Source organism: Prionailurus viverrinus, chromosome A2 (genome assembly GCF_022837055.1).
Source record: "Prionailurus viverrinus isolate Anna chromosome A2, UM_Priviv_1.0, whole genome shotgun sequence".
NCBI lineage: Eukaryota > Metazoa > Chordata > Mammalia > Carnivora > Felidae > Prionailurus > Prionailurus viverrinus.
Genome location: NC_062562.1, coordinates 119,273,705 through 119,289,396, shown reverse-complemented (window position 1 = coordinate 119,289,396; position 15,692 = coordinate 119,273,705). Strand labels below are relative to the sequence as shown.

General features: G+C 49.7%; 2 protein-coding genes and 1 long non-coding RNA gene across 4 annotated transcripts; 2 read left to right on the top strand and 1 right to left on the bottom strand.

Annotated features, from left to right (window-relative positions):
- Positions 1-3,365: 3,365 nt before the first annotated feature.
- On the top strand, positions 3,366-6,559 carry HOXA2 (homeobox A2). Its single transcript, XM_047850336.1, has 2 exons — positions 3,366-4,696; positions 5,344-6,559. Exons 1-2 carry the CDS (start codon positions 4,306-4,308, stop codon positions 6,081-6,083), a joined length of 1,131 nt encoding a protein of 376 aa, XP_047706292.1. The 5' UTR covers positions 3,366-4,305; the 3' UTR covers positions 6,084-6,559.
- Positions 6,560-6,649: 90 nt separating this feature from the next.
- LOC125160895 (uncharacterized) lies at positions 6,650-10,526 on the bottom strand. Its single transcript, XR_007150402.1, has 2 exons — positions 10,389-10,526; positions 6,650-7,027 (listed from the first exon to the last, which is right to left on the bottom strand). It is a non-coding gene; the product is annotated as an uncharacterized LOC125160895 (long non-coding RNA).
- Positions 10,527-10,667: 141 nt separating this feature from the next.
- On the top strand, positions 10,668-13,485 carry HOXA1 (homeobox A1). 2 transcript variants are annotated; one of them, XM_047850338.1, is made up of 3 exons: positions 10,668-11,212; positions 11,416-11,510; positions 11,971-12,102. In XM_047850338.1, exons 1-2 carry the CDS (start codon positions 10,856-10,858, stop codon positions 11,473-11,475), a joined length of 417 nt encoding a protein of 138 aa, XP_047706294.1. In that variant the 5' UTR covers positions 10,668-10,855; the 3' UTR covers positions 11,476-11,510; positions 11,971-12,102. The 2 variants fall into 2 exon arrangements, with proteins under 2 accessions (XP_047706294.1, XP_047706293.1); XM_047850337.1 differs by having other exon boundaries at positions 10,668-11,510; positions 11,971-13,485.
- The last annotated feature ends 2,207 nt before the right edge of the window (positions 13,486-15,692 follow it).

The window sequence follows — 15,692 nt, the reverse complement described above, 5'->3', positions numbered from 1 at the left end:
CCGCGGGCCGAAGCGCGGCGGGGACGCACAGGTGCCCGAGAGGCCCCGCTGGGGAGTAAGGCAGGGCGTTCTTCTCCAAGATCTTCCTCTAGGTCGAAGAGGACCAGTCAATGCCTTAACCCTGGGAATCGCCAGCCGCGCGGAGGATGGCGAGCATTTTCTCGAGCAACCGGACTCTCAGTAGATGCTTTTCGGTCCTTTATCGCACTAGGAGGAAAGAATCACTCCTAAAATCGCCACGGGGAGCTAGGAGGCTCGAACCGGACAGCCTCACCCAGGTCTCCGGCAGAAGAAAAGAAAGGCTGAACTCCCAGGAGCCTCCCCGAGCCCTTCCCTGGACTGTTTGAGTCCCAGCTTTGGCTTCATCCTGGAATTTGGGATCTGGCATTCTCTGGATTTATTTCCTCTCCTTCATCCCTCCTCGTTCTCCTTCTGTGGCCCCAGGGGGAGGAGGGGAGATAAGGGAGATTGGCATCTTTCTAATAAAAATGCAATTTTATAAGTATTTCTTTCTCATGATGCTCCAGGAGCTAAATGTTACATTTCTACTCCTGGATTTAAGATAGGGCTACCTACTGACTGGCTGGCAGAGGCAAAAGCAGGCACAGGAAAGGGAAATATTTTCATCTTCAGATTAAAGAACTGCTTGGAGAAGGAACCAAATTCAGAAAGTGTAAGCCTCAGAACTGTATCCCCATCAACATCCCCTTTCTAAATTGGAAGCAAGGAACCACCTGCGTCTGGGGATCAGAAGCATCTGATGTGAGAAATAAATCCTCCTTCTCCCTGGATTGTATCTTTCAGAGACGGAGGTGAAAAATGTCGCCATTTTGTTTGCAATCCAAAATATCCATCATCATGGCCACTATCTTTCCCCTGAGAAGCTCCCTCAGCTGATCTTTAGAAACAGGCACCGGAGCCATTTTTGGGTATCTCCTGGGTCCACAGGAGCTGCTTTTAGGGGACCTTTTCACATTTTAAGAAAAAGAAAAAGGCTCTGAAGGTATAAAGCCAGGTAGCTGTAGAGATCTGAGTTTTTCTCTCACAGCCAGAGATGCTTCTCCCCTATCTGTTCAGGGGCTCCTGATACACATATATTTTTTTTTCATTTTTGAAAGAGTTTGGGTTACAGAAGGAGTAGATCTACTCCCCACCCCACCCCAACCTCCCTGCCGAAATATGGCGCACCTCAGAAAATGCAGAGTCTGGAAAACCAGTCTTTGTGAGGACTGGAGCGTCTGCTCTTTTAGTTGTTCAGATCTGAACTGAGCAGGCTAAGCAACACGGAAGTCTTATGAGTAATAATTTTAGAGAAGTGTATAAAAGTACCTAGTAAAATAAGGAACAGTGGAGAAAGAGAGACAGAAAGAGAGAGAGAGAGAGCCAGGGAGCTCTATCCATTCAGAGAGGGAAATCTTTCAGGGATATCACTATTTGAACCCGTTTCCAAAATCTGCTATTTAGCTGAGAGGCAACTGGTTTGGAGGCATCCTCCCTCCCTCAGGACACAGATTTTTAAATGAAATTCCAATATGATTTCCCATATCTTGGCAATCAAAACATTCGTTTTGGGTTTCAAAGAAAAAATATTGATCTCACCTCCAGCTTCCAAGATATTAAAAATAAGTCCTTGTTAAAAGATTCCTGGGTTAAAGCAATAGATTTGGGGAAGATTTCAGTGTTGAATGGTCAAAGAAAAGGGTTTGCTTCCAGATGGTGTTTGAATTAAGGCCGCTGAGGCGAGCAGAAAGCTCTCACCCACGCAGCCCCTGACAAAGCCTCAGCGATATGGGGGCAGCGCTGCTCTCTCTCCGTAGTTCCCCCTCCCCTTAACCCCTCAATATTATTTCTGGTAAAAGCAAATGGCAAAAGCCGCTATCCCAGAATCTGCAAAGCACCTTTCCTAAAAGCAGCCTTATAACTCTTTCTGCTGCCAGAAAGATATATTTTAAAAGACTAGTTGTCCTTGTTTACTTGCGTTTCCTGCTCTCCTCTTTGCTCGGCCACATTTGATCTTGGAAAGAGCTCGAAGCTGAAATGTGTTCTTAAGGGCCAGAAGCTGTCAAGGCTTTTGGTGAGCAAGATTGATCGCGCCCAGACTTCCTTCAGAGCTTTGTTTGGAATAAAAGCAAGAAAACTGAAAAACCTCACATTTTCCAAAATAGCATCTCTATCTGTAAGGCAATGCTGTGGGCCAGTCAATGACGGAGGCCACTTTATATGTAATTTCCAACCCAAGCCCCCTTTGATGCCGGCCTTAGAGAAGGAGTCCTAGCCTTGTGCTGCGGTCGGCCTTTCTTGTTTTCTACGTAGATTTTTCTCCCCCACCAACCTCTCTCTCCTTGGCCATCAGAATGATTTATTTTCCTGCCACGGATGCCTGCCGGCCTGGGGGAGTCTGATCACTTGGTCCATTTCAAAGGAAGCAAAAGCGAATCATCATCCTCAGGGTTTGAGGGAAAAGAGATACCCTCAGATTTCTCTCTCAGCCTCCTCCCCTCTTTCTGGCTTGGTGGATTTTTAAAAAGTTATTGTTTGGTACCTAAAGGTGTTATCTTTTGAACCCTCCAGCACAGTCCACGATGCCCTCAGTCTCAAGTCTCCGAATTGGAAAAAAGAGAGAGTGAGCAGAGAAAAGAGAACGTTTATAATTCCTCCTGAGGTTGCCCTCTCTCACCTGCGATGCTGTTTCCCACAACAGAACCTGAGTGCAAACATCCCTGGTGGCCAAGGAGCGGAAAGGTGCGGGAGACAATTTGGGCTGCCAGGGAACACGAATTGCATCTGAACCAACAAGCCCCCAATCAGAGCGACAAGGACCAGGAGAAGAAGGAGAGGGAAAGAGAAAGAAAGAGAGAGAGAGAGAGGAATAAGCGCCTTCTCCTTCCCTGCTGCTAACTTCCAACAGACTTCCTGGAAATCAGAAATACTCACCGCACCCGAGCCCTACGGGTATGAAACCCAGAATGCCAGGAGCCGCAGGAGCCTGCTCCGGGTGGCATTGCTTTGGTTGGTCGCCGCCCTGGCTACAGAGATTTGGACACATGAACCTGGGGTTGTTGTCTTGCTTGGCACATGCATCTATCTTTCTTGAGCCACTCCTGAAAAGTTGATGGCACCGGAAGGTTGGGAAGCTTCGAGAGCCGCCTCCCCGTCTTCCGCTTCCCTCTGGAGCCAGATGCATAGCTGCCTTGGAAAAGCCAGCTAACAATGGGCCGGGGTCCGGGTCCGGCGAGGGGGGGGGGGCGCAGACTCCGAGCTGGGCTTTGGGAGGGGGGCGAGGGCATGCGGGAGGGGTTTGGGGAAGGAGAGGTGGACAGAGGAGAGAGGGAAGGGGACAGGGGGGGAAGAGGAAAAGAGGGAAGGAAAGAGAGGAAGGAAAACAGGAATCACTTCTGAGATCCAGTAACTGGCTTTAGAAAAGGCAGAGGAAAATGGAAATAAAAGAGGGGAGACCCCAAAATGAATCCTCTCTTTTCTGTGTCTTCTCTCTCTGTCTGTCTGTCTCTGTCTCTCTCCCTCCCTCCCTCCTTCCGTCTCTCTTTCTTCTCCCAGTCTCATCTCCCCTCTCCCTCTGCTCCTTCCTCCTGCCTTAGCAGAACTTATGTGGCTGGGATGCGGGGCTCTCGGGTGTCAAAACTTTGAAGATTAATGGATTACTTTGTTAATGACTGCAGGCGTCAGACTGAGGTGCTTAGATGATTTGTGAGGTGCGAGGCGTCTTCCCGACAGTCCCAAACAATGCGCGGAGTGTGCGGGGGAGTTAGAGGGCAGCCGCCGGCGGGCCCGGCAGCAGGGCTCACACTCGCACACACTCACACACTCACACACACTCCCAAGCGCACACACCAGGTTCTGTGCTGATCAGGAGGCAGGCAGGCACCCTCGCCCCCACGCACTCCCGGGCATCCCCACCCACACCCACATATATGTATTTTTGCCCTGAAAAAAGTGTAAATAAAGCCTCGCTGGCCCCCAATGAGGCGTTCCTTCCCGACTTTTTTGGATCAATCAAACAGACAGTGGCTTCTTTTGATTAAAGCCCAAATTGTCATTGGGCAGAAGCAATCATGTGACAGCCAATTCGGTCCAATTTCAACCTTGTCTCCATGAATTCAATAGTTTAATAGTAGCGCGGTCCCCATACGGCTGTAATCAGTGAATTAGAAAAAAAACACCCCAGCAGCGATCTTCTATGATAGATTTTTTTTTTCCTCTGCTCTCGCCTTTTTCCCGGGCCTTGCCCCCCCAAAGCCCCTCCAGAAGAGGGAACTTTTTCTCCGAGGGGGCTCCAAGGAGAAGGCCATGAATTACGAATTTGAGCGAGAGATTGGTTTTATCAATAGCCAGCCGTCGCTCGCTGAGTGCCTGACATCTTTTCCCCCTGTCGCTGATACATTTCAAAGTTCATCAATCAAGACCTCGACGCTTTCACACTCGACACTGATTCCTCCTCCTTTTGAGCAGACCATTCCCAGCCTGAACCCGGGCAGTCACCCTCGCCACGGCGCTGGCGGCCGCCCCAAGCCGAGCCCCGCGGGCAGCCGCGGCAGCCCAGTGCCCGCCGGCGCCCTGCAGCCGCCCGAATACCCCTGGATGAAGGAGAAGAAGGCGGCCAAGAAAACCGCGCTGCCGCCCGCCTCGGCCGCCGCCGCCGCCGCCGCCGCCACCGGCCCTGCCTGCCTCAGCCACAAAGGTCAGTCCAAAGACTTGGCCCCAGGTCCCGGGACCCTCTGCTCCTTCGGGGCTGCCCGGGGAGCGGTTATGGGGGAGGGGAGCGTGGGCTGGGAGAGAAGGGGGAGAGAGGGAGAGATGCTTGGCTGCCTTCCCTTCCCCTGTGGGCTCAGGAGTGGGTGTGATGGAGAGAAAAGGGATCCTGCGCTGCACAATGAGACATATATATATTTTTAAGAAGGGGGGGGGGGAAACTTTCCCTAACTTGTGTAATGTGGGATGATTTATTTGAGTTGGAACTGACCTCCTCTTGTCTAGTTGTCCTAGAGTTTGGCTTTTTGACAGTAATGAAGAGTGATAGATCGCTCTTGCTCAGCTAAGCAGCTGATGCATTAATTATAAATTGTGGTGTGGCTAATATAAAGTTTGCTCCCGGATGGAGAGGTTGGGGGGAGCCACAGGCAGGAATCTGGTGGAGGTGGAAAGAGATGGGGTCTCCCCGGGCTGGGCTCCCAGGAAAGGCAGCACAATAGCTCCACTGCATCCAGGGGCGGCCATTTTGTTGCAGTTGATCTTTTCTGCTATATTTATTCTCCAGTGGAATAACCCCGCTCGGACCCCTCCACCTCCAACTGTGCGCGTGTCTCTTGTTGGTTTCCCTTTCCGCAGAATCCCTGGAAATCGCCGATGGCAGCGGCGGGGGCTCCCGACGCCTGAGAACTGCTTACACCAACACGCAGCTTTTAGAGCTGGAGAAAGAATTTCATTTCAACAAGTACCTTTGCAGACCCCGAAGGGTGGAAATCGCAGCGCTGCTGGATCTGACTGAGAGACAAGTGAAAGTGTGGTTTCAGAACCGGAGGATGAAGCACAAGAGGCAGACCCAGTGCAAGGAGAACCACAACAGCGAGGGGAAATTTAAAAGCCTCGAAGACTCTGAGAAAGTGGAGGAGGACGAGGAAGAGAAGTCGCTCTTTGAGCAAGCCCTGAGCGTCTCCGGGGCCCTTCTGGAGAGGGAAGGTTACACTTTTCAGCAAAATGCCCTCTCTCAGCAGCAGGCTCCCAATGGACACAATGGCGACTCCCAAAGTTTCCCAGTTTCGCCTTTAACCAGCAATGAGAAAAATCTGAAACATTTTCAGCACCAGTCACCCACTGTTTCTAACTGCTTGTCAACAATGGGCCAGAACTGTGGCTCAGGCCTAAACAATGACAGTCCCGAGGCCCTCGAGGTCCCCTCTTTGCAGGACTTTAACGTTTTTTCCACAGATTCCTGCCTGCAGCTTTCAGATGCAGTCTCGCCCAGTTTGCCAGGTTCCCTCGACAGTCCCGTAGATATTTCAGCTGACAGCTTTGACTTTTTTACAGACACACTCACCACAATCGACTTGCAGCATCTGAATTACTAAAAACATTAAAGCAAAACAAAGCATCACAAAACAAAAACCCCTTTGACCAGGTGCTTTTGCCTTCTTTTATTCTGAGAGTTGATTTTTATTTTCTTTTCTTCCTGACCTACCCTCTCTCTCCTCTAAATGTGGAAGATTTTCTGCTTAGTGATTCTCCTGGTCCAGTTTCAGAGCCATCCTTTACAGATTATTTTGGAGTTTCAGTTGTTCTAAATCTAATCCAACACCCCTCTATGTGATTTCCTGAAAGCAATATATGAGGCCTGCAAGAAAGTGATCATATAATTGTATCTTCACTTTCTTTTTATTTTTGTATTACATTAGGATGCATTGTCATGAGTATTTTTGGTAGAATAAATTCTCCTTTGCTATAAGTAGCTTTCTTATTTTTTCTCCCCCCTCTTTCTCAAGGCTCATAACGGTTTCTTTTTCTTCTTTTAGTCTAACTTGGTAAATAAAATTCTGGTCACAATTCATCTTCTTTTTCAATTTTAATATATTTATTAAGGGGGCATGTTCAAAGTCTTCAGTAGTCAATAACAAAAAAGAAAGCCAGAACATAGGACTTCTGAGAAATGTTTTTTTTTTTTCCTCTCTTTTTAAAGGGAATGGATTTGGTTTTTCAGTGTAGAGGTTCAAGCCATAGATTTAAATTGATAATAGAAACAGGATTGGGCAGCCTCACAGTTGGGCCAAGCCCAAGCTTTTGAAAGTGGAGAAATAAAAGTGCCTACAGAAACCGCCCAACTCCAGGAAGAAGGAACATGGAGTTTCTTTAACAAGCTACCAGTCTCCAGGTCAATAACTAAGTTATCAACAATTCATTTATTTATACACATTTGTTTCAAACATCTACATTCCAACCCCCTCCCCCACAATCCCCGGAAACATTTTCAGTGTGGTTGATTAGTCTCCCAGATGTTGATGGGTCCAGGCAAACAGACCTAAAAGGTAGAGAAAACAAAAATAAAACAAAACATGGTTACTAGCTGGAAAATGCACTTCAGAAAGCGTTCTTTCCAATCCTCTGGTCCAGTCATTCTAGGATTCTTTTTTTCAGGGTCAGAAAAATCAATATTTCATTCTTAAATCTGTTTACATGGCAAATAATGGATCATTAAAGCTTTGAAGCCAGGTTACCAAGTTGAGATTTAAAATGGAGAGGTTCTGCGCCCTAGGTTATAAATTAACCCAGTTTCTAGAGAGAGAAAGAGAAAAAGCACTTTAAATGAAATATCAATAAAATGTAATCTAGGGCACGTTCCTGGGCTGTCTTGCTCCCCCCCCTCCCTTCTTATATCTCCCCATGCTGATTTTTTCCTTAACTGAGCTCTGTTGTGATGGCTACTTACCGTGAGAAAACGCAGTGTGTAAGCAACATGTGTGGGGGGGCGGGTTGATTTAGGAACCCGGCTCTTAATAGTTAAGGCTTGGAAGTTACAATGAAATCGCGATCTTTCTCCATGGGTTTGCACCCTATCTTCCTTCACCCTTTTGCCCCCTACATCCTGGCAGCGGCGGAGGCGTGTGAGCACCCCGGCGGGTCTCCAGCCCCAGGCGCGGAGCTGAGCAGGGCAGCCGGGCCGCAGCCAGGGCTGAGCCGCTGCTGTTTGCGATTCGTCCTACGCTCATAAATCAAACGCTTTCTATGAATGAGAATGTCATCAAAGAGATCAATTGCAGGAACACATGCACAAATAAAAATCCTCTTACGTATTTGCCGGGGATCCCCGTCCGAAAGCATTAAGTTAGAAGGCGTTTAGTCATAATTCATTTTTATTGCTCTTTTAAAACAACAGCTTGGCTGAGCCGCGGATGCCATGAGCAGCTCGGGGCCTCGGCGGCGTTTGTCTCCTCCTCGCTCCTTCCCTTTCTAGTAGAAGAGCCCTGAAAGAGGTGCTTTGAGCCCAGCAAGACGCTTGCAGGCCATCATTTAAATAGTGACCAAGGTCTCCTTTCGCCCACTCTCCCAGAGCATTTAAAGAGACTTTAGCTCCAGTCGTGGGGCGCTGGCCTACAAGCCAGGAGAACCAAGAGTCTCCTACAAGGCGGGATGAGCCCCAGGATTTCGTGGGGGGTGGGGGAAGAACCGAGCTACGGAAGCCTTGCGGGCTCGAGGCCAGAGGAGACCGCCTTTGTAAGTAACACCGGGAGAGCAGCGCTCTGGGCGGCCAGCCGGGGCGGAGCAGGCTCTGCTGCGGGAGTCCGGCCTTCCGGGAGCCGGGAGCAGCGCGCGGAGGCAGGTCTGTCGCCTGCCTGCCGGAGAGATTGCGGGCCTCTATGCAAGTGCATGAAAGCGGTCCCAAGAAAAACACCCCCACCCATGCTGGCTCTGAAAGAGGCCCGGAGGGAGGAAGAGAAGTGGAAGGAGAGCAGCACAGAGGCCGAGAACTAGCAGAGGCAGGAGAACGGTTGCGGTCCCGGGCGGCTTTGTGGCGCTAAGCCCTGCAGCCCAGGGGGTTGCGCAAACCCGGGCCGAAGAAGCCAACAAAGGGACAGGAATGAGGCAAGGAGAAAGAACGTACTTTGGTTCGGAAAGCAGATCGTCCGCAGTGCCAGCACCGACACTCTCACGTCCTACCGCCTCCCCGACAGGAGCCGCGTCCCTCCCCATCTCAGGAGGCCTGGCACTCCCAAGGAAGCCGCCTCCAGGAGGGCCTCCTTTCCTTTTCCCTTCTGGAAAATGAGTGTCCCCAGGTGCTGAAATTGGGGTAGGAGTGACCTTTCCTGGCTGGGCTCGCTCTTAACCGTGGTTGGGGATGGGTCAAAGGTCACAGAAAAATACTATTTCAAAAGTAAATGTTTAGGGAAAAATTGTCTTTGCTACTGGGGGAATCCATAGTCAAATGTCTGCAAGAGTTCCCCCTCTTGTGGGGGCAGGTTTGGTGGGGGAACTTCTGTATGTGAAGAACAGAATGCAGAAACCTGAAAGGTTGGCTAACACATTTATGATGGGCCTGCTTCAAACAAAACTCCCTTCTTCTAACTGGGGAGGGAAAACTAGAGGGGAGTGGGGACCCCGTCCTCAGATAAATTTTATCTGTCCCATTCCGATGTGATAAGCAGGGTCAGAGAAAAATCTATACTGCATTGGCTGCAAAGCTTCTTGGATGATCTCTGGATTTCTTTTACCTAAGAATGCATCAATTCTCGGTCTCAGTTTGGCATTTTCTCTCTACAAGCCAAGGGTTGACACGAAACCTAATAGTAAACAGCAATTAACGACCCCGTCAGCATCAGGGTAGGATGAGGGTGATGGAGAACAGGACCCCTGGCCTGGGATGACGCTCAGATTTGCACGTGTCTCTCTAGAGAAAGACTTGAACGTTCACACAAGGAACTACATAGATACAAAGGGGAGGAGGTGTTGTTGGGGGAAGAAGAAAATGTCCCGTCCACCATCAGCCATCTGTCCACCGCCCCTCCCACCTGCCAGCCCCTAACCCCCCACTTCAGACATGCAGTAGAATGGGGGGGGGCGGTTAGTGGATAAAGGAAGCCCTACAACTCCTAACATCCCCCCTCCACAAAACAAGCACCACTGTTGGGGCGTGGTGGGGGGAGTTCAGCGTATTTAGTTGGAGCTGTGGTCTCGCCCTTTGAGGCCCCCGCTGAAGCGCGCAGACTCCTGGGTCCCGGGGAGCCGGCAGATGGCCTGCAGCGCACCGCCCGGCCCCCACGCTGGCCACGTCCGCTAGCGTCATCTTTCTCCCCCGCCTCCTACCCTTCAAAATCCAGCGGCCGAGCTGCTCCGGATCCCATAGGGCTCCCGGAGCAAAGCTGAGTGGGGAGGAGAAAGGGGCGGAGAGCGAGGAAAGAGGGAGGGCGAAGAGCCGGCCACCCTCGGCCTTTTCCGGCAACCTTAACTACTACCAATCACCCGCTCCCGGGCGTCGAATTACAAAAGCTCCTCATTGCCTCGTTAATAATCAGTTGCGGTGGGGGAATAGGGTTCAGAGACCCTCCTTGGGGAAGGGAAGGCTTTTTTGGTTTTTGTGTTTTTTTGCTTTTTTCTTGCTCACGTCCCCTCCACGCCCAGCCGGGTTCCTCCCAGCCAACCCTCTGCGCACTTCCCTCTCCTTTCGAAGCTCGGGGAGCTGGTGGCCTAGCCTCGTCCTACGCCACGGTCCTCTGCGCTCCTCACTGCCCCGGCACCACAGCAGGGACTGTGTAGTGAAAGCGCCCGCGGAGCTACCCTTTCTGCTCCGCGCTCTGCGGGCTCGGCCCCTGAGCTAGTGGGAGGCCAGCGAGCTCCGGCCCACTGATTCCCGACCCAAGAGAGACGGAGCCCCCTTCCCTTCTCACCTCTTGCCAGTTCATCTTTCTGCGCACGGTGGGGAGGGGGCGGAGACGGGGATGCCTCCCAGCCCCCACCTCCCGGAAGGGGGGAGAGCGGAGTCGGCGCGCGCAGAAGGTGGCTTCTGTTCCCCTTCGGCCCAGCGCTCCGAATCTGCCCTTGCAGCCGCCGCAGCAGCTGCCGCCGCCTGGGCCGCCTGGGGGGGCGACTGCGCGTCACCTAGACTGGAGGAGCGCCGGGGATTTAAATGCCACTGAAACGGTGATCCATCACCGCGGGAGCCAGCAAACTTTCGCAGGAGGCTCAGCCATTGGCTGACATAGTCACGTGCCCCTCCCCCTGCGCCCTCCGCCCTCGCGCCCCCCCTCTTGCGCACTGTACATTCATATCATTTTTCTTCTCTGGCCCCATGGAGGAAGTGAGAAAGTTGGCACGGTCACCCAGGGCTTCGCAGGACCCGGTCCCTCAGTGACAGATGGACAATGCAAGAATGAGCTCCTTCCTGGAATACCCCATCCTCAGCGGTGGCGACTCGGGGACCTGCTCAGCGCGAGCCTACCCTTCCGACCATGGAATTACAACTTTCCAGTCGTGCGCGGTCAGTGCTAACAGCTGTGGCGGCGACGACCGCTTCCTAGTGGGCAGGGGGGTGCAGATCAGCCCGCCCCACCACCACCACCACCACCACCACCACCATCACCCCCAACCGGCCACCTACCAGACTCCCGGGAACCTGGGGGTGTCCTACTCCCATTCGAGTTGTGGTCCAAGCTATGGCGCGCAGAACTTCGGCGCGCCTTACAGCCCCTACGCATTAAATCAGGAAGCAGAAGTAAGTGGTGGGTACCCCTCGTGCGCTCCCGCTGTTTACTCTGGAAATCTCTCATCTCCCATGGTCCAGCATCACCACCACCACCAGGGTTATGCCGGGGGCGCGGTGGGCTCGCCTCAGTACATTCACCACTCATATGGACAAGAGCACCAGAGCCTGGCCCTGGCCACGTATAATAACTCCTTGTCCCCTCTCCACGCCAGCCACCAAGAAGCCTCTCGCTCCCCTACATCAGAGATATCTTCTCCAGCGCAGACCTTTGACTGGATGAAAGTCAAAAGAAACCCTCCCAAAACAGGTCAGTCTTGCCATTCCTTGGATGCTCCTTGATGGTTCTGGAAGGAGCTAGTATGTTTAGTTGCCAAGGAAAATTAATACTTTTTTTTTTAAAAAAAGTTCTTGCTTCCCACTGGTGTCCGGTGTGGACAGATTGCCCAGGTGTGTTGGGGCAAAGGCACATCTGGGGCTGTCGTGTTTCCAAAGGGGCTGAGTTTTAGAGGTTCTGGAATAGGAAGTGGGTAGGGATGTGTGGGGGTGGGGGTGGTTCTGTTAATATCTCCAGGCTCCATTCATCACTGGTCTGACCTTGCTAATGGTTGACTTCAGATTAACACTTTACACCTCATCAGTCACCTTTCCCAGCTGAGTTTCTGTTGAGAAATTCTTGATCTCCCCTTTATCTGAAGCTTGTAGGGGATCTCATATCGATTGTAAAAATTTTTACCTTGTTCTCTCATCGCTCCCCACCATGCCCCCAGGGAAAGTTGGAGAGTATGGCTACGTGGGTCAACCCAATGCAGTGCGCACCAACTTCACCACGAAGCAGCTCACTGAGCTGGAAAAGGAGTTCCACTTCAATAAGTACCTGACGCGTGCCCGCAGGGTGGAGATTGCCGCGTCCCTACAGCTCAATGAGACCCAGGTGAAGATCTGGTTCCAGAACCGCCGGATGAAGCAGAAGAAACGAGAGAAGGAGGGTCTCTTGCCCATCTCTCCTGCCACCCCGCCAGGAAGTGAGGAGAAGGCCGAAGAATCTTCAGAGAAGTCCAGCTCCTCGCCCTGCATTCCTTCCCCGGGGTCCTCTACCTCAGACACTCTGACTACCTCTCACTGAGGCCGACCAAGCCCCAGACTCCGCAGCCCAGGCTATTCCGCAGGCTGGGGACTCCTTAAGCAAAGCACATTCTTAGCTTATCTTCCTTTCCATTTACAGTCTCTCTCTTTCTTTCTGATCCTATCTGGGGAGCTCCTGGCCAGGACAGTGTGTTTCCAGAGAGTCCTGGAGTAGAGGCTTGATTGGGGTGTGTGTGTGTGTGTGTGTGTGTGTGTGTGTGTGTGTGTGCTAACTCCTTGATGCAGATTGGGTGCCATAATCAATTTTCTGATGGCCCCCAACACTCCTCCCTACTTTGGAGATTTCCACAGTCTGTTCCTTTCAGATGTCCTTTGGAATATAGTCTCCTTTGCCAGCAGAAACATGTTAGAGGGAGGCCTATCTTTTACCTATCTGTATATTTACAGTTCTCCCCTACTTTGCCCTTAAAGTAGGATAGAGAGAGAGGAGAGTCCAGGAGCTCATGAGGAAGAGAGGCACTATGAGCTTGTTTACACAATTAATTCATCCCTTAATTTAATTCAGTTTCATGTGTGTGAGTTTGCTGGTTGTAAATACTTTGTCCCGAGAGATTTATCTTTATACAGATTTTCTAGAAATGTTTAGATTAAGCGACTAAAACAGGGTAGGCAACTCTCAAAGCTGGTACAATTTTATATGTTATGGGTTAAAGAATAAAATCACTCACTTAAACTCAATCAGATGCCTCAGAGGGTAGCCTGCATGTGTTCTTTCAAGTGAGTTAAGAAGGCCTGCGGAATACGAGGTTCAAAAACCTTGCTTCCTGTGCTGGGTCTCCCCCTATCACCACCCATTTAGTGTTTCTCTGGGCACATTCTTTTTAAAATTTGTGCTGGATTATTCAGAACCTAAAGGTATTATTCGAACCAGCTTCTTCCTTCCACAGTTATCTTAGCTGGATATGATGTATTTTCAGCTCAATTGTTAATGTGATGGATGGCACAATGAATGTATATTTTGTGTGATTCGTGAATAGTCTTTTGCATGTCGCACAATGTTTTGATGTCCCTGAAGTACCACACTGAGTTATATCAGTTATTCCTTGTGAGCCTATGATATTCCCCATTTCCTGTACAATCATGAACAGCTCTGAGATCCTGGAGTGATGTGATCTAGAGCAGAGTTTACGGGTCTTAAGATGTCTGTAATAAATATATTCAAGTTTCACATATGCTTACGTGGCCCTGAATTTGGCTTGGCTACAATTTACTGGTTCCAACAGCGTTGGCTCGTTTCATGTGGGGAAGGGGAGAAGGGTGCTGTGCATTTTCAGAGGTGGGCCTTTTCTTGGAAAAAAAAAAAAAGCAAATGCTTTTCATTATGTAGCTGAAAGTTCCCCTATGAGTGTCATTGCACCTAGCTAATACCTACTTACTAGGTTGATTTTCTTTAAAATAACAACAGTTCCTTTATTATAATCCAAGTTCATACTGGAAAAAATGAATGGTGAAGAAATTTATGAAGCAGATCTATTTTTGAAACAAACACGGATACTTCCTGGGTCAAGTGCTAACCTTTTCACCTCCAACTGAATGTTGACGTATATATAAACAGAACCCCCTTCCAAAGCCCAAACTCTTCAGTCAGTCTTTCCTCACATCAGTGAACCAAGAGCTAAGAGATTCACATTTAATTAGCTCCAGTATAAAGCTGTTTGAGGGTGAGGCCTCCATCTCACCCTTCTTTCTTCTTTTTTTTTTTTTTTTGGCTTGTTAGACAGTGTTCCAATATATTTCGCCCCTTAAATTGAGTGTGGTCTGTTTTCAGTAAACCCTTGCGTCTCTCCTCCCATCCCTCCTGTCAATATCCATCCCTTCCTGCCACTCTCTACATGTCCCCCTGCCCACTCCCTCTGGGTTACACATCTCATCCCCATTAGATTCAGCTTCGATTTCATAGCCATCATGGCTGTAATGGGTCTGCTCTAATTCTAAATCCATAACCTAGTTCTAATCCCATAACTCAGAAAAAAAAAAGTTGTTATTTTCTTCTCTGGGCTCAGCAGTTTCTTTCAGTTGAACTTGCGGGAGCCTCTATGAAGTCTTCCGATATTCAAGTTGCTTCCAAACTGAGGCAGGTGTCTGCTCTCAAATAGAGGAAGCCAGCAAATCAAAGGCTCTCCTTCTAGACCTCTTACCACTTTTCCTTCACTTTCACACATTTGCAGAAGCTTTCATTTAGCCCCGAGAGTAGAGCAGAAATTTTACAGCATCACAAATAGAGGCATCTGACTTCCTTCCTCCCCAAAGGGTGTTTTACAGAGGATGGGCTGAGGGTGGGAGGAGAAATCCTACAAAACTTGGAATTTGCAGGCCTCCTAGAGCACCCATGAGATTTCCTGTACTTCCCCGTCAAAGGGGCAAGCCTAGACTTTGCAGGCGCGGTTGCTGCGGCCATATCAAGGGCACCCGCTGCCCTCCCCTCTTGGCTCCTGGGCTCTGGGCTTGCCTCTAAAAGACTCAAGTGGATGGAGGAGAACTTCAAAGTCGGCCAACTCTTTCTTTCAGTTCCCACCCTGGCCTTATACAGTATCTTTTGTTTATTAGTGTAAGGCCACACAGCAAAACAGATGGCTGGTTTCCAAATTCTTTAATGTGCTAAAGTGTCATTTGCATGCCACTGCCGTAATTTCAATATCTAAAAGCAGGGCCCGACCCGCTGGAATCCTGGAGATTCCAATCTTGAAGGTGCTGGTTTTAATGTAGCCGAGAGAGAGGAGAACGATAAATTATGGCTAAACATCCCAAGCCTCCTCTAGGTCATGGAATAAATCAGTTAACAAGCAATGCATTTAGGAAACATTAATATACCTTTCAACAAGGAAAACATTTGTATCTTTTTAGTTGTCCCAATCGATTAAATCAAAGGCGCTTACCACATCCTATTTCTAGGTCTCTCTTTTTCTGTCTTGGTCTCTGAGGAGCATGGTTAGCTCCTTGAAAAATGACAGCAATGGTGACTGAAACAACAAAAGCGGGACCACAGAACATAGCATTTTATTGATAAATTTAAAAAGGACAAGAGTCTCAATTAGGGACTTGGGATAATTGCGAGACAAAATTCCAGTTTTCAAATGCGTTCTCCTCACTTCCTTCACACTCATTCAAAGTCCTCCTGAAATTCAGGGTGTCCCCAACCTAGGCTGAGTTGAGATCTGGCTCTCAAGTCTGCTCTCGGCTTCACCTTTGAAAGTTTACTTTTGGAGGCTATTCAGATGCCTTGGTGTTTTCCTCTGGGGCAATCAGATTCAAACCGATCAATATTTACTCAGTCTGAAAGGGTTGTTGAAAAGGCTGCTAACAACAAACTGCTTAGCTGCTCACCCCTGTTTAATCTCAGGTTCAC